This window comes from Vombatus ursinus, unplaced genomic scaffold (assembly GCF_900497805.2).
Source record: "Vombatus ursinus unplaced genomic scaffold, bare-nosed wombat genome assembly UNPS02014798.1, whole genome shotgun sequence".
NCBI lineage: Eukaryota > Metazoa > Chordata > Mammalia > Diprotodontia > Vombatidae > Vombatus > Vombatus ursinus.
Window position 1 is genome coordinate 47,820,038 of NW_020954576.1, and position 16,371 is coordinate 47,836,408.

The window sequence follows — 16,371 nt, forward strand, 5'->3', positions numbered from 1 at the left end:
CACACACACACACACACACACACACACACACACACACACACACACACCGAGGTATCTGAGGAAAGCCCTCATTGTCTAAAAAGCCCTCGGCCAATGCTGAAGCTCATTGATTAGTCACATCCTTCCCCCGTAACAGCACCACCATCTAGGTGTATGGGGATTGGCATTGCAAAATTGGGCAGTTAGGTGGCACATGGACAGGGCATTGGACTAGGCATCAGGGACACCTGAGTTCAAATCGTGCCTCAGACACTTACTAGCTATTTCAGTTTTCTTATCTGTAAAAGATGGTTAATAATAGCACCTGCCTCAAAAGTGCTGTTGTGAGAACTGAATGTGATAACATAGGTGTAGCACTTCACAAGTCTTTAGCAGTACATAAATGCTTGTGAAGACTTCTCCAGGAAGAAAGGGCAGATGAGAACAGTTTGTTCCAATGGCCACGAAGGCAGCTGAAGCAGGCGTCGTAGAGTGCTTGGAACTTAGTTAGACATCGAAGACCCAAGGTCATCCATCCAATGCATCCTGGGCCATGGCCAACCATCTTGACTTTTGTCCTGCCACTGGACCTCAAGGACTCTGGAAGAGAGAGTGAGGCTGACAACTTGCTGCAAGTCTGCCTCACTTAAATCCAATTCGTGCATGAGTCAAGACATCGCCTGTGATGTCATCGGTTCTCTTTGAAAACGAAGGATGAACAACAACATAAATGTAGCAACAAAGGAAATCCACGACGGCTAGAATCATCTTACGCCATCATTCGTGATGTGATTGCCCAGGAATCTGCAGTGGCTCCGTATCATTGCTCATCATATTGAATCCCTGCCTTTCAGCTTTGCCTTGAGTTGTTCATAGTCCTAGATTCTATAAGCAGGAAGGAACTTTGGAGAGCACAAGCCCCCTCTTTCCCTAGATAAGGAGGAAACTAAGTCCAAGAGAAGTGTCTTATACAAGATCATTCAGGAAGCATTATGTATTCGTTTCCTGTTATGGATGCACAAGAGGCATGAGTGGAGGTTACTGGGAAGCAGACTTTGGCTCAAAATATGGAAGAATTTTTTTTTTTTTTTTTTTTTTTTTTTTTAGTGAGGCAATTGGGGTTAAGTGACTTGCCCAGAATCACACACCTAGGAAGTATTATGTGTCTGAGGCCAGATTTCAACTCAGGTCCTCCTGACTCCAGGGCCAGTGCTCTATTCACTCCTCCACCTAATTGCCCCAAGAATTTTCTATTAAAGCTATTCAGAAAATGGAATGTACCTCCTTTTGAGAGAGTGAACCCCAACCCATCACTGGAAGCATACAGGCAAAGGCCAGATGACCTGTTGATGATATTGTAGAACAGTAGTGTCAAACTCAAATAGAACCTGGATACCTGCTGGTCACATATTGACTGAGAAAATCACAAATTAACATTATCTATGTTGTATTTTTTTTGGAGGCAATTGGAGTTAAATGACTTGCCCACAGTCATAGAGCTAATAAGATTCTGAGGACAGATTTGAACTCAGGTCGTCCTGAATCCAGGGCCAGTGCTCTATCCACTGCACTATCCAGCTGCCCCTATCTATGTTGTATTGTACTTTTATTCATTTTGTTAAAAATTTCCATTACATTTTAATCCAGTTCAGGAGTTTATTGACTTGAATTTGACACATCTGTATGTAGAGGAAATTCTGTTATGGGGTGAGAAGAGGGACTAGAGAATCTAGAAGGTCCCGTCCAACTCTCAAGATTCTATAAGATGTTATCCCTACCTTCAAGGAGCTCATAGGATAGAATCACAGACTCAGGTTTGGAAAAGAGCTAAGGAACCATCTTCTCTAAACCCTCCATTTTACAGATTTCCAAGGCCCAGAAAGGGAATATGACTTGTCTATCCATCATAGACTCATAGATTTGGAACTTGAAGGTACTTCCAAAATCATCTGTTCCAACTCTCTCATTTTACTCATGAGGAAATTAAGACCTAGAGAGATAAAATGTCTTACCCAAGGTCATACAACTAGTCAAAAGCAGAGTCCAGATTCATCCTCAGGTCCCCAGACTCGAAACCCAAGGCTCTTTCCACTGCGTCCTCTTGATTCTCACACAGCAAGTCAGTGGGAGAAGGAAAGAATGGCAGCTGGAATCTAAGACTCCTGAGTCCCAGTCCATTACTTCTCTCCTTGTCCTCTGTTCAGGGGAAGGAGCTTATGTCATGTATGTAGTGGGATTAGAGACTAATGCAAAGCTAGGTGGCTTCTGTGCTGCACTCTAGGAGAGCTAGAGCAGTTCTGGAAAGGGAGAGCCCAAGGCCCTTCCTTTATCTGGAGTGCTCTACTGAGGTTGAAAGTTTAAGTGACATGTCCAAGGTCTTATTGGTGCTAAGCAGAAGGTGAACTGAGAGGAGGGAGCTCAGAATTGGCAGCACAGCAAATGTGATCGATATGGAGCCAACACATCTAGGCTGAACTTCTAGCCACTTGCTACCGTGTGTCTCTTGAGATGAGTCACTTAATCTCTAGGAGTCTTATGAAAGGGTTGAACTAGGGGTCATCCAAGGTTGACCTCCAAGGTCCCTTCTAGTTCGAGATTGATGGTCCTTGAGGATAAGAGATTAGAGAAAAGAGGCAGCTGGGTTTGGATTCAATAAGGACACCTCCCTGGACCCAGCTACTAATCATGCTCAGTACAGGAGTTGGGCATGACATCTGCTTTCTACAGGGGAGGTTGATGGGGTAGTGTTCTTCTAAGAACACTTTCTTACTGGAGAGAATCCACCTGGTGACTCCCAGGTGTACAGCAATTCCTTCTCAGAGAGAGTCTTTGGTCAGGAACATAGCCATAACCAAAGCATACCAGTCCCAATACAGCCCCTAAAAGGATGAGTGAGATATTGATCACCCCAAACCATCTCCCTGGTCCCTCCCAAGATAGTTCCAATGGGATCCCAACAGACCTCACTTCTCTGGGACTCCCTGAGACTGGATCTTGTAAGCTTTCTCTCATCACAGTCATCTTACAGCATGGCTGACTTGGGCTGCAAGCTCTGATAGCCCCAGACCAAGTTGTATACTTACAGGGAGAGGAAGTAAAGAAAGTCTGCTCAGTCTAAGCCCCGCCCTGCCCCTTCCCTACCTTGACTGTTGAGATCATTTTCCTGGTTCTATATGTAGCTGGTTACAAACAGGAAGCAAGGGTCCCTAAGGAGGGGAAGTAGGACTGTGTGAGCCTTTAATCACTAAAATGAGACACCCATGAACAGGACTGGTCCTTCAGAATTCATATGTTCATCCGCCTTCCTCAAGGTGAGACAATACCACCACCACCCCCTCCAGTGCAGAAAGGTGAGAGGCTCTCCTCTCTCTCCTTTCTCCCTCCCAAAAAAGATAATGGCACAATCACTCTCAGTCACCTAGCCCAATGGTTCAAAATCATTACAAGTCTTTCCGGATGTCTGATCCAAATTCTCCTTTCCCCCTCATACTCCACCATCATCCCTGTCCTCATTCTACCCTCAAGAGGGATCAGGAACAGCTGTTTGCCTTCATATGCAAATAATACTGCTTGGAATTCATGGAATGCTTAAATTGGAAAGAACCTCAGGCATCATCTAGTCCAACCTATATCTGAACAGGAATCCCCTCTACAATGTCCCTAGTAAGTCCAGCCTGAAAAACAACAATCACTCAAATCAATGATAGGGAACCCTCTTGCCCTTCAAAGGACATTTTTCCTTGCATCATGCCCAAATTTGCTCTGACAACTTCTAACTCATTGCCCCTAAATGTTAGGTGCTCACTGGGACCCCCATTTTGGCCACAGTCATCAAGATCAGAGGATTGTAGATTTAGAGAGATGAAAGGACCTCAGAGGTCTTCTGGTTCAACCTCATTTTGCAGCTGCAAGGAAACAGGCACACAGATGTTAAGGCTTACCCAAGGCATCTTGTAGAAAACAAAGCTTCCCCCTGTGACCCAGCAATCACAGATTAGCATAGGATGAGGTCAAGAGTAGCTGCTAAGCTGTGATTAGTGAAACTTGCTGTGTGAGGTAAAATCTCATAGGACTTTATTTTGAGTTGTCTGATGGATCATAATAATCCATTGATAATCAATAATCCACCATCTGAGAGAAATGCCACAAGCTACACAAGAGAATGTGATACCAGTGGGAAGTCAGCATCGGGAAAAGCTGAGAGGACAATTTTAGCTTCAGTCTAAGATGGGATCCTCCTAGCTCAGTTTCCCCACTATGTTCCTTTGAAAAGGAATGTTACCCACCTGGCTATTCCTGAGTCTAGCTATGAGGTGGATTTGATACTGCATAGTTGGAAAACTGAATTATCTGAATCCAAACAGAGCTAAGGATATTTTGTCTTGTCATATCTGGGCCCTGCAGTCTTTTCTGTCAGATTTGTGTCTTCCAGACTACAGGACATTCACCTACAGTTGGTAGCAAACAGCGAGTACCAGCCAATGTCCCCACATCGTTCCCTGGATGCAGTCTGTGCTCAGTTTCAATCAACCTCCTCTTTGGCACCCCCTCAAGTCAGGGACAACTCTATACCCATTGCCAGCATGAAGCAGTTTCAGAAGCTGAGACCTTCTTTGCCCCTTACCCCAAAAGAATTTGGGTCCCATTTGTTTGAGGAGGGAATGATGAGGATGGGATGTAGACCCCAGAAAGGAAAAACCCTGGACTTTCTGCCACATGGCCAAATCTCTGAAGTTCCCCCTGAGGTTATAATCCCATCAACTGGCCTTTCATGGTGGTTACACCCAATCTCCCAATTCTCTGTTAACCTTAACCTAACCTAGCCCTCCATTGTTTTACCTCCCTATGTCCCCCGGCCATTTCCCACCCTTAATCCTAGCTAGGCTCCATTCTCCCTTGGCTACGTGGTCCAGGTCCCAGGCGTTCTGTTCACCTACTGGCCACTCCCATCCAGATCCTCCTTAGACCCCTGCTCCAGTCACCCCAAGTTACTTGGCCACTCCTAGATCCCTCCCACAGTCTTTCTGTATATAAGGTCCATCTTGTCGCCATTAAGGTGCTTAGATTTTTGTAATCTAGCCAGTGCTCAGATTCTTAAAGTCCAGCCAATAGCTCACTCATGTTCAGACTCCTTAAGAGTCTGCCCAATATGATGGATGTTCTAATAAACCTTGTCTTTGGCTGAAAAAAAAGAGTAGCTGCTAAGGAAGAAGGAGAATTACCATACTGGGATGGGGGAGAGTGTCAGTAACAGGGCTGCAATATTTTTCAAGTTACTAGGCAGAAGGGACTAGATTTGTGGATCAAGGATGGGAAAAAGGAAGGGACAAGCATTTATTAAACATCTACTGTGTGACAGGCACTGTGCTAAGTAAGCACTTTACAAAAATTTTCTCATTTGATCAATTAGGCAACAAAGGTGGCACAATGGATAGAGCCCAGGGCCTGAAATTAGAATAGACCTGAGTTTAAATCCAGCCTCAGATACTTACTAGCTTGTGGCCATTCAACCCATTTGCCTCAGTTTCCTTGTCTATAAAATGGGTACAATAATAACACCCACCCCTCAGGGTTGTTATGAAGATCAAATGGAATAATAATTGTAAAGCACTTAGCACATTGCTTGGCATATAGTACATGCTATATAAATGTTAGTTGTTGTTATTGTTATTAAGTCAACTGGGATGTCCAGGTGCTATATGTAAGCATAGCAGTTCCCCATTACAGGACATCTACAAGCAGAAGCTCAATAATTAGTGGTCAAAGATCTTATAAAAGTGGGACAGGTAGGTGGCACAGTGGATAGAGCAATGGCCCTGGAGTCAGGAAGACCTGAGTTCAAATCCAGCATCAAACACTTACCAGCTATGTGACCCTGGGCAAGTCACTTAACCCTGATTGACTCAAAAAAAAAGAGAGAGAGAGAGAGATCTTATAAAGATGGTTCATGTCTGCTAATGGGTTGGACTGAAGACCTGTGAGGTGTGGTCCAACTCTATAATTCTAAAACTCCTGGGTTCCCATTCCCTTCCCATGGTCATGAAATTAGAACTCTGGAAATTGATCCGTTCAGCTGCCTGGGTCTTACTTCTTAGTGGTAGCTATATGAGGGAGTTTTTGTTTTTGTTTTTTTTGGTGAGGCAATCAGGGTTAAGTGACTTGCCCAGGGTCACACAGCTAGTAAGTGTCAAGTGTCTGAGGCTGGATTTGAACTCAGGTCCTCCTGATTCCAAGGCTGGAGCTCTATCCACTGTGCCACCTAGCTGCCCCTGAGGGAGTTATTTCTTGCATCTCACTTAAACCTACCAAGTTCCAGCCTTTCTTGCTGAGGTTGTGACCCATAAGTACCTAATAATTTTTCCACCCCCTGGAAGTAATCAGCTGGTGCTATTCTGGGTATTTGCTGCCTCTTGGCTTTCCTAGTGTCCTTCAAGTCCCAGTTGAAATGTACAAGAAGCCTTTCTACTGTAGTCCTCCTTAAGGCTGGTGCCTTCCTTCTGAGACTACCCCCAATTGATTCTATATGTATATATATATATATATGTGTATAATGGTATATATATATATATATATACATATAATGGTGTATACCACTATATGTGTGTATATATATATATATATCTTATTTGCACATAATTATTTGCATGTTGTCTCCTCCATTAGACTGAGTGCATGAAGGGCAAAGACTGTCTTTTGCCTCTCTGTATCCCCAGCTCTTAGTACAGTGCCTTCTGCATAGTAGGCACCGACTGAGTCATCTGTTGAATCCCGAATCCCTGTTGATCTTTGGTATCTACCTCCCAGGGCTCCAATTCTGTTAGAATGTAAGTTCTTTTAGAGCAAAGTCCATTTCAGTTTTTGTCTTTGTATCACCAGGGTCTAGCAAAGTGCCTGGCGGAGTTGACATTTCACAATTTTTTTTAACAAATGATTGCTGATTGAATGGTTGAATCAGTCTTTCAGAAGCTAAAAAACCAGTACTGTTCGGATTCCAGGGTGCTTGGTGGAAGTCCTAATTCTATTACGTTTCCTTCAAAAGGTGCTAGACATTATCCAGAATATTGTGGCTGATGACCGAGTCCAGTATCACGTGCTCAATGCCTTTAACCCTCTCCCCTTGAGCCCCTATGACCAGGAAGCCTTTGGCTACCAGCTTCTCAGAAGGACCATCAGAGATGTCTTCCCAGAGGTCTCTGTCGTTGTCCCAGGTAATGACTTCACAAGGGGTGACCACTTGGAAAAGTGGCCAGGAATGGTTTCCTATCTGACTTCCCTTTCCCCTCACCCTCACTCCAGCTGTTCATGCCTGGAAACAGCTGCCTGCCTTCCTCCCTTCCTCCCCTGGCTCAGCTGGATCTTTCATCTATAACTGTTTTCTCCTATCAGAGTGGAAGGAAGAAAGCAAACAGGAAAGAGACAGAAACAATAAATCCTACCAGCTATTCTGGAGGTGAGAGAAGAGGAAGAACTAGTTTTGCTCGCCTGGGGGAGCAGTCCTTGCTCAGCCTGAGCCTCAGTCCCCGCCAGGGTTAACAGCTAGGTTAACATTGCAGCTAGGTTTGAAATTCTATCTCATTTACCCTGACCAAAATCCAAACCCTAGACCATCCCCACCTATGCTTCCTTCTTCCTCCTCCTTTGATTCAAAGCAAAGACACTTGGGTCACAAAGTGCCATCAAAATTTAACATGAAGGCAGGACTTCTTTGGTAAGCGCCTATTGTGTGCAGAGCTATGCTTGGTGCTAGGGAAGGTACAAACTTTTTAGATCAGCTCTGTTCCCTGCCCCCACAGAGCTTGATGGCTAACAGAGGGGACGCAAACACAAATAATTCTAATAGAAACAAGTATGGTATAGGGTATTGGAAATCTCACATCTGATACAACTTGTGTGACTGTGGGCAAATCACTTGAACTTTCTGGGTCTCAGTTTCCTCATCTGTAAAATGGGGATAAGAATATCTATACTATTCACCTTACAGGATTATATGGTAAGTCACACACTTGGATGACTTTAAAGCATTTTGTACATACAGTGTAGGGGATTGAGAGCAGACTTCACAGTCAGGAAAAACTAGGTTGAGTCTCAATTCTGGCACATTCGGTTCACTTCACAAACCTGGCAAGTCACTTAAGCTCTCATTGCCCTAGGAAACTCTCTGAGACTTTGAGTTGCCAAATATGTGAAAATCTGTGATGATAAAGAGGACAACCTCACTGAGAGTTCCCTACGTGAATCAAATCCTAAGTCCAATACAAAAACTCATTAAAAGGGGCAGCTAGGTGGCGCAATGGATGGAGCACCAGCCCTGAAACCAGGAGGACCTGAGTTCAAATCCAGTCTCAGACCAAACACTTCACACTTACTAGCTGTGTGACCCTGGGCAAGTCACTTAAATCTAATTGCCAGAAAAAAAAAATTTTAAATACATTAAAATACAACATTCTATACACAACGAAGTGCTATGTGACCAATGGAAATGAAGGAAGTTTCAAGGAGGAAGTCACATTTGAGTTGGGCTTCCTCTCCAAGGGGATGCCAAGAATGAGACGATCAGGAAATTCCCAATCCTCTGTCTGAATTGATTTTGCAACTCTTAGCAATAGTGGTCTTCAAAAAGAGTTGTCAGAAGAGAGACTTTTGAGGGGAGGTCCACACAAACTACTCTAGCTGAGATAGCAAGTGGATTTGTCCCAGACATTCAGTGGTTGTCAATCCTCCTTTCTTCCCCACTTCCACCCTCCAACATTTAGAGAGAATGAAGCCTTCTTAGCTTTTCAACAACAGCTGTGACTAAGCGTGTTTGACCCTAGGTCTGCCCAACTCCAGGTCCAGCCCTCTAGCCACTTTGCCAGCTAGCACCTTACTTTAACGATCTTGAGGAAAATCTGCAGTCTGTTTGACAAAACATTTCTTTTTTTCTTATCTTTTTTATATTTTTATTGATTTATTTATTTTTAGTTTTCAATATTCACTTCCACAAGATTTTGAGTTCCAAATTTTCTCCCCATCTCTCCCCTCCCCCCACCCCAAGACAGTGTGCATTCTGAATACCCCTTCCTGTAATCTGCCCTCCCTTCTTTCACCCTCCTCTTTCTCTTATCCTCTTCCACATCTATTTTCTTGTAGGGCAGGATAGATTTCTGTACCCCATTGCCTGTATATCTTATTTCCCAGTTGCATGTGAAAAGAATTTTTAACATTTGTTTTTAAAACTTTGGGTTCCAAATTTTCTCCCTTCCTCCCTCCCCACCCACCCTCATTGAGAAGGCAAGCAACTCGATACAAGTTATACATGTGTAGTCATGCAAAACACTTCCATAGTAGTCATGTTGTGAAAAACTAACTATATTTCCCTTCATCCTATCCCACCCCCCCCATTTATTCTATTCTGTCTTTTAACCCTGTCCCTCCTCAGAACTGTTTGCTTCTGATTACCTCCTTCCCCAATCTGTCCTCCCTTCTATCACCCCCCTCCTCCTGGCTCTCTTATCCCCTTCCCCCCTATTTTCCTGTAGGGTAAGATAAATTTCCATACCCAATTGAGTATGTTATTCCTTCCTTAAGCCAACTCTGATGAGAATAAGATTCACACATTCTCTCACCTTCCCCCACTTCCCCTCCACTGTAAAGCTTTTTCTTGTCTGTTTTATGTGAGAAAATTTACCCCATTCTATCTCTCCCTTTCTCCTTGTCCCAATATAATCCTCTCTCACCCCTTAATTTTATTTTTTAAATATCATCCCTTCATCTTCAACCCACCCTGTGCCATATATCTATCTATATATCTATCTATATATTTTTTCCCTCCAACTACCCTAATACTAACAAAGGTCTCATGAGTTATAAATATCATCTTTCCACATAGGAATGTAAACCGTGCAACCTTAATAAGTCCCTTATGATTTCTCTTTCCTGTTTACCTTTTCATGCTTCTCTTGAGTCTTGTATTTGAAAGTCAAATTTTCTATTCAGTTCTGGTCTTTTTATCAAGAATGCTTGAAAGTCCTCTATTTCACTGAATATCCATTTTTTCCCCTGAAGGATTATATTCAGTTTTGCTGGGTAGGTGATTCTTGGTTTTAATCCTAGCTCCTTTGACCTTCAGAATATCATATTCCAAGCCCTCCAATACCTTAAGATAAAAGCTGCTAAATCTTGTGTTATCCTGATTGTGTTTCCGCAATACTTGTATTGTTTCATTCTGGCTGCTTGCAATATTTTCTCCTTGACCTGGGAACTCTGAAATTTGGCTATAATGTTCCTAGGAGTTTTCCTTTGGGGATCTCTTTCAGAAGGTGATCGGTGGATTCTTTCAATTTCTATTTTACCCTCTGGTTCTAGAATATCAGGGCAGTTTTCCTTGATAATTTCTTGAAAGATGATGTCTGGGCTCTTTTTTTGATCATGACTTTCAGGTAGTCCAATAATTTTTAAATGATCTCTCCTGGATCTATTTCCCAGGTCAGTTGTTTTTCCAGTGAGATATTTCACATTGTCTTCTATTTTTTCATCCTTTTGGTTTTGTTTTACAATATCTTGATTTTTCATAAAGTCATTAGCTTCCATTTGCTCCATTCTAATTTTTAAGGAAGTATTTTCTTCAGTGAGCTTTTGGACTTCCTTTTCCATTTGACCAATTCTGCTTTTTAAGGCCTTCTTCTCTTCATTGGCTTTTGGGACTTCTTTTTGCCATTTGGGTTAGTCTATTTTTTAAGGTGTTATTTTCTTCAGTATTTTTTGGGGTCTCCTTTAGCAAGCTGTTGACTTGTTAATTGATTTAATAAATAAATAAATAAATGATTTTCTTGCATCACTCTCATTTCTCTTCCCAGTTTTTCCTCCACTTCTCTTACTTGCTTCTCAAAATCCTTTTTGAGATCTTCTATGGCCTGGGACTGATTCATATTTTTCTTGGAGGCTTTGGATGTAGGAGCTTTGACTTTGTTGTCTTTTTCTGGTTGTATGTTTTGATCTTCTTGGTCACCAAAGTAAGATTCTGTGGTCTGACTTTTTTTTGTGCTGTTTGCTCATTTTCCCAGCCAATTACTTGAGTTTTAAACTTTTTGTTAAGGTAAGGATCTGTTTCCAGTGTGGAGAATGTACTGTCCCAAGCTTTGAGGAGTTTGTGCAGCTGTTTTCAGAGATACTTCTAGGGACCTGTAAATTTTCAGTTCTTCCAAGGTGATATGATCAAAGGCAAGGTGTTTACTCCTTTCCTGGCCTGTGCTCTGGTCTATGAGCAACCACAAGCATTCTTTTCTGCCTTGAAACCTTGAGGAGGATTCCCTCTCCACTGCTGCCACAAGCTCCACCAAGTCAGTGCTCCTCCTCACCCCAGAACCACCCCCCAGAACTGTGACTGAGATCCAAGCACAGGCAAAGCAAGAGAATCCTGCCTCAGCACCAGCCAAGAGATCCCTACGGTCCTCCTCTGATCAGTCACTCAATCCCCCTACCGTGGGGGCCCAGAGCTCTGGAAGCAGCTGCTGCCTGGGCCTGCACCAGGTCTGGGGCTGGACTAAGCTTTCTCACTGTGGTCCACAGACCTTTCCTATTGACCTTCTAAGTTGTCTTTGGTATTTGTGGGTTGAGAAGTCTGGAAACTGCCACAGCTACCTGTGATTCAATCCCCTGAGGACTGCTCCAGGTTAGCTGAGGCCTGCTCTTTGCCTACATGGCACACACCGAACTACGCTCCTCTCCCAGCCTGGCACAATAAACCTTTCCAATCAACCATCCAGGTTGTCTTGGGCTGGAAATTTGTTCCATTCTGTCTTTTTGTAGCTTTTGCTGCTCTGGAATTTGTTTGGAGCCATTTTTTACAGGTATTTGGAGGGGTTTTGGGGGAGAGCTCAAGCTGGTCACTGCTTTTACTTGGCCATCTTGGCTCTGCCTCCCAAAACATTTCTTAAATAGCTACTACGTACAGAGCACTGTGCCTACCCCTGAGAGATACGCAATTTACATAAGACAAGGTCCCTGCTCTCACAGAGCTTATAGTCTAGTAGTCGGAGAGAACCATAATTTATAAATGGTACATAAGTGCGTAAGAGAGATGTGATTGTGTAACCTGTATCGGTCATTTCAGGGAGGGGGAAGGGAGGGACAGAATTTGGAACTCAAGATTTTTTAAAATGGATGTTAAAAATTGTTTTTACATGCAATTGGGGAAAAAATAAAATATTATTGACTGGAAAAAGAGAGAGAGATGTGAACAAGGTGAGTTGTGAGGAAAACGAGGTCATTACCTCCTAGGGGATCAGAATAGACAATGTGACAGAGGTTGTCTGAGTTGGGCTTTAAAGGATGGAAAAGAAGTAGCTGAGAAATTGCAAAGGGTAGAGGCCAGACATAGGGAAGAGCAAAGGTTCAAGGTAGAAAAGTGGGATAGAGGTGGAGGGGGGAAGATGGTACAAAGCATAGCAAGGTGTTCACTTTGGCTCCAGTGTAGAGAAAGAGTCAACCTTTTTTGGAGTAATGGATCTTCTTGACAGGCTGGTGATACCTAGGGACCCTTTCAAAATGATATTTTTAGGAGCAGCTAGATGGCGCAGTGGATAGAGAACTAGCTCTGGATTCAGTAAGACCTGAGTTCAAATCTGGCCTCAGACACTTGACACTTACTAGCTGTGTGACCCTGGGCAAGTCACTTAACCCCATTGCTTAGCCAAATCATCATCATAATAATAATAATAATAATATTTTAAAATACATAATGCAAAATAGAGAGGATTACAAAGGAAACTAATTATATCGAAATAGTTCTCTCTCTCTCTCTGTCACTCTCTCTATATATGTATATGTGTTTGTATACATACATACATATATATTATATATATACATATATATAATACATATATATATAATTCACAGCCCCCATTTGGAAAGAAATTGTATGAAACATGGAAATGGGGGATAGGAGAGTGGCTAAGGAATCTGGCCCTGCCACAGGTTCCTAAATTCTAGGCATAGCCCTATGCTAGGTCCCTGCCTGACTGCTGTCCTTTTTGTCTCTCTCCCCGTAGGAGTTTGTGTTGGCAACACTGATGTCCGACACTACGCTAACATCTCCACAGGCCTCTATCGGTTTAACCCTGTATCTCTCAGTCCAGAGAGCTTCAAGAGGTGAGTGGAGGAGAATGAGGTAGTAGGATAATGGATTGACCGCCCCACCCTCTTTATGGAATAAAAGAGTATAAAGTCTTATAAAGGAAAACTGGAAACCTGGATAAACCCAACTAACTGCCCTCTGTGCCAGGGTCTTCCCCCTTCCAGCATTTTCTAACACTGCCACTTAAATTCTCTTGGAAAGAAAATCATTTACTGATGCATTCATTTAGCAAACATTTATTGAATACTGTGGGAAAGTTAGGAACATGCTGGATTTGGAGGCAAAAGACCTGGATTCAAATCACAGATTAGCCCCTGGTAACCTTAGGTAAGTCATTCCTTCCATATCTAAATCTATGATTCCCTAAAGTCAGCAATACTCAGAAAGGTGAATCATTTCACATAGAAGTCATGATCTTTCTGTGTGTTAATCACTGTATGGAATATTAAAATGAATAAAAACTGGTCCTAATAAAGCGTCTTACTTATGTGAGTGTAAGTTGAGTAAAAAGAGCCCAAAAAATCAAAACTCTTGAGGTCTAATAGCAATCTTGGTTTTAATCCACTAAGACCTAGATTATATAAACTCTCTGCATCTCAGTCTCTGTATCACCAAAAGGAAGAGTTTTCTGTTCTTTCCCACTTCACTGGGATAGGAATGAAAGATCAAAAGAGAGGGAAATGCTTTGAGCTCTTAGGAGAAAATATACTATGAATTCTAAGAGATGATTGTCAGCTCTCAATTAATTACCTATAAGTTATTCAGAAAATTAATCCCAGGATTTCAGACCCCACTGACTCCCTGCACACCTCTGGCAGGTCTCCTCACATCAGTCAAGGTATACTCAGATCATGCAAATGTATTTGAATATTTCTCCATGACAGACTTCCCCAGACTTTCTGCAACATTAATTATTTTCTTCAAGGCTTGAGCTCTCTGGAAGGAGGAGAGGGATTTGAGGGTGGGTATATCTAGTTCCTAAGGAATGCAGGGGAGTCTTCCCACAGGAGAGCAAAATGCAGAGAAGGGGACAGGACAGCAAGGATCACCTTGAAGTTCTGTGAAATTACTTCTGAAATCTAGGGCAGGATGTCATGTTAAATGTTAAAAACTCTTTCTCCTATGGTTTCTTATACTTATCAGCCTTTTGGGGGTCACTACTAAAGTGCCTCACCTTACGATGGCTGACTTTATACTGTTTATGATTGAAAATTTGATAACCCAGCTATAGCAATTTGCATATTTGTGAAGGAATGGACACCAGATCAATATTGTTTATGGTTTTTCTATAATTGGTTAAATAATACAAATTGTAAATAATTTTCAATGAATGTAGATAGATAACTGTAAAATGTTTCCCTTGGTGGAATGTTTTAATATTACAAATGAATATGTCTTCTAAATATAGCTCAAAGTTTAAAAGAAAAATCTAGGAGTGGAATCATTGAGAAGTGATCATAACCTTATGTATACTGAGCTGCACTTCTTAGAATGAGCTCCTTCCTGGTGCCCCTCCTGCTTCTGCAGGGATGGGGACTGGTAGTGTCAAGGGGGCTCTGTCCTGCTTGTCTCAGAGTAGATACTATAGTAATATGGCCCCTCTGCCCGTTTCTCTTTCACAGTGTTCATGGCTTGAATGAGAGGATCTCCATCCAAGCCTATGAGACCCAGGTGATGTTTCTGTTTGAACTGATCCAGAATGCAGATATCGAGAAGGTTCCTGAACCTCATTCTGCTGTACATGAGCTGTGAGAGGATGGTGATTACCTCCAACTACCTGCGCTGGGAGATACTAAGCCCTCCTCTAAAGTGGACAGCCTCTGTGGGGAGAAATGCACATTATTTTATAGGAGACTTCTGGACTAATCCATGAAGCAGCACCCTGCCTGCCTTCCTGCCTCAACTGTCGACTTGTCCATAAGCAGGGGTTCAGTGATGGGGCGGGGGAAGGGCGAATATAAGCAGCTTTAGTCTAATCCCCAAGATCTCTTTGCTCACCCCCTACCATCATGGAGTATGACTCTCCCAGGTCCCATTGCTGACTTTCAGCCTGGGGCATAAAGCTCGTAGTCAATTTTTTTTCCTGGTGAAGACTTTCACTTGTAGGCCTTATTACTTAACTCTCCATACACAACTACTTCTATTATATCCTTTCTTCTATTGCTCTGACCCTAGGATCCCTAGTTTCTGGCCCTCTCGTGTACTTTCCTCCCTCTCTTGTTTCCCTTTCTCCCTCCCTTTCCCTCTTCCTCTCCCCCTTGTTCTGGGAGGAACCCAAATATGAAACAGGCCAAACTAAAATGAGATGAAATAAAATGATCAGTACCCAGCAGCTCAGTCCCTGCTGATGAGGGCTCTGCCTCTGGTCACTTACTGGAGAAACAAAAGCCTGGCTCTGGTCGGGGGACACCCAAAGTGGGGAGGGTCAGTAGGAACAAAGAACAGCCCAGAACCTGAGTGAGGCCTGATTCTTGGGGTAGGGAGGGAGAACGGCCTCCTATCCTTGGGCAGCCCTCCCTCCCACCCACTTGGCCTGGAGTTTTGCTCCCTCCTGCAGGCCTGTTCCTTCCACCGCTGCCCCTGCTCTCTGCACCCCTGCCAGTGCTAATCTGCGGAAACATTCCCCTGGCACAGCCTCACCTTCCCGCCGCCCCCCCCCCCGCTTTGTACTCTCAAAGGGGAGGGTTCAAGTGCCCTTATGGCCCCAGCCTCTCTACCAAGCCACTAGCCAGCAAGGCCCCAGCCCTGGCCCAGCCCCATGGCCTGATTAGTCTGATCAAAGGCAGGGGGAGGGGTACTCTGGGGTCAAGAGACAAGAAATGGGGTTTAGGCTATTCTGATTTAGATGATGAGACATGGATGTTGGCCTCTGTTAGGGGAAGGGAGGAAGCTCCTAACTTTACCCTCCTAAGTAAATTTGAATCTGTTTCCATGACAACCAGACGGGGTGGGGGGGGCCTGCAAGGACTGGTGCCGTTTGTCCAGATTTGGGAGCCGCTCTTTGTAGATCACTGGGTCTTTAGGGTAATGGAGGGAAGCGTAGAGGGGATTGGGCTAAGGGAAGCTCTCTCTGTTTGGGCCAAGCACAGACCTTCCCCGGGGTTAGTGAATAGGATTGCCAAAAACTCCTCTGAGCTTCAATGGAGCAAGAGGTAATGTCAACATATCAATTCTCTACTCCTGTATGTCCCCTGTACCCAGTCCATCTGGGAAATGTGAATCCCTGGAAAAGATGGTCTCTAAGATCCAGTTTCCAGGGCAGACAGCAAAGGTGAAGA

The 16,371-nt window shown here is 43.5% G+C and overlaps 1 protein-coding gene across 1 annotated transcript in view; it reads left to right on the forward strand.

Moving 5' to 3' along the window:
* Positions 1-15,425, forward strand: part of PM20D1 (peptidase M20 domain containing 1) — a 49,428-nt gene extending 34,003 nt beyond the window's left edge. Inside the window, exons 11-13 of the mRNA XM_027871332.1 lie at positions 7,019-7,187; positions 13,008-13,107; positions 14,716-15,425. Of these exons, the coding sequence (XP_027727133.1) occupies positions 7,019-7,187; positions 13,008-13,107; positions 14,716-14,845 (399 nt within the window). The 3' untranslated portion in view covers positions 14,846-15,425. The remainder of the gene's footprint in view (positions 1-7,018; positions 7,188-13,007; positions 13,108-14,715) is intronic.
* The last annotated feature ends 946 nt before the right edge of the window (positions 15,426-16,371 follow it).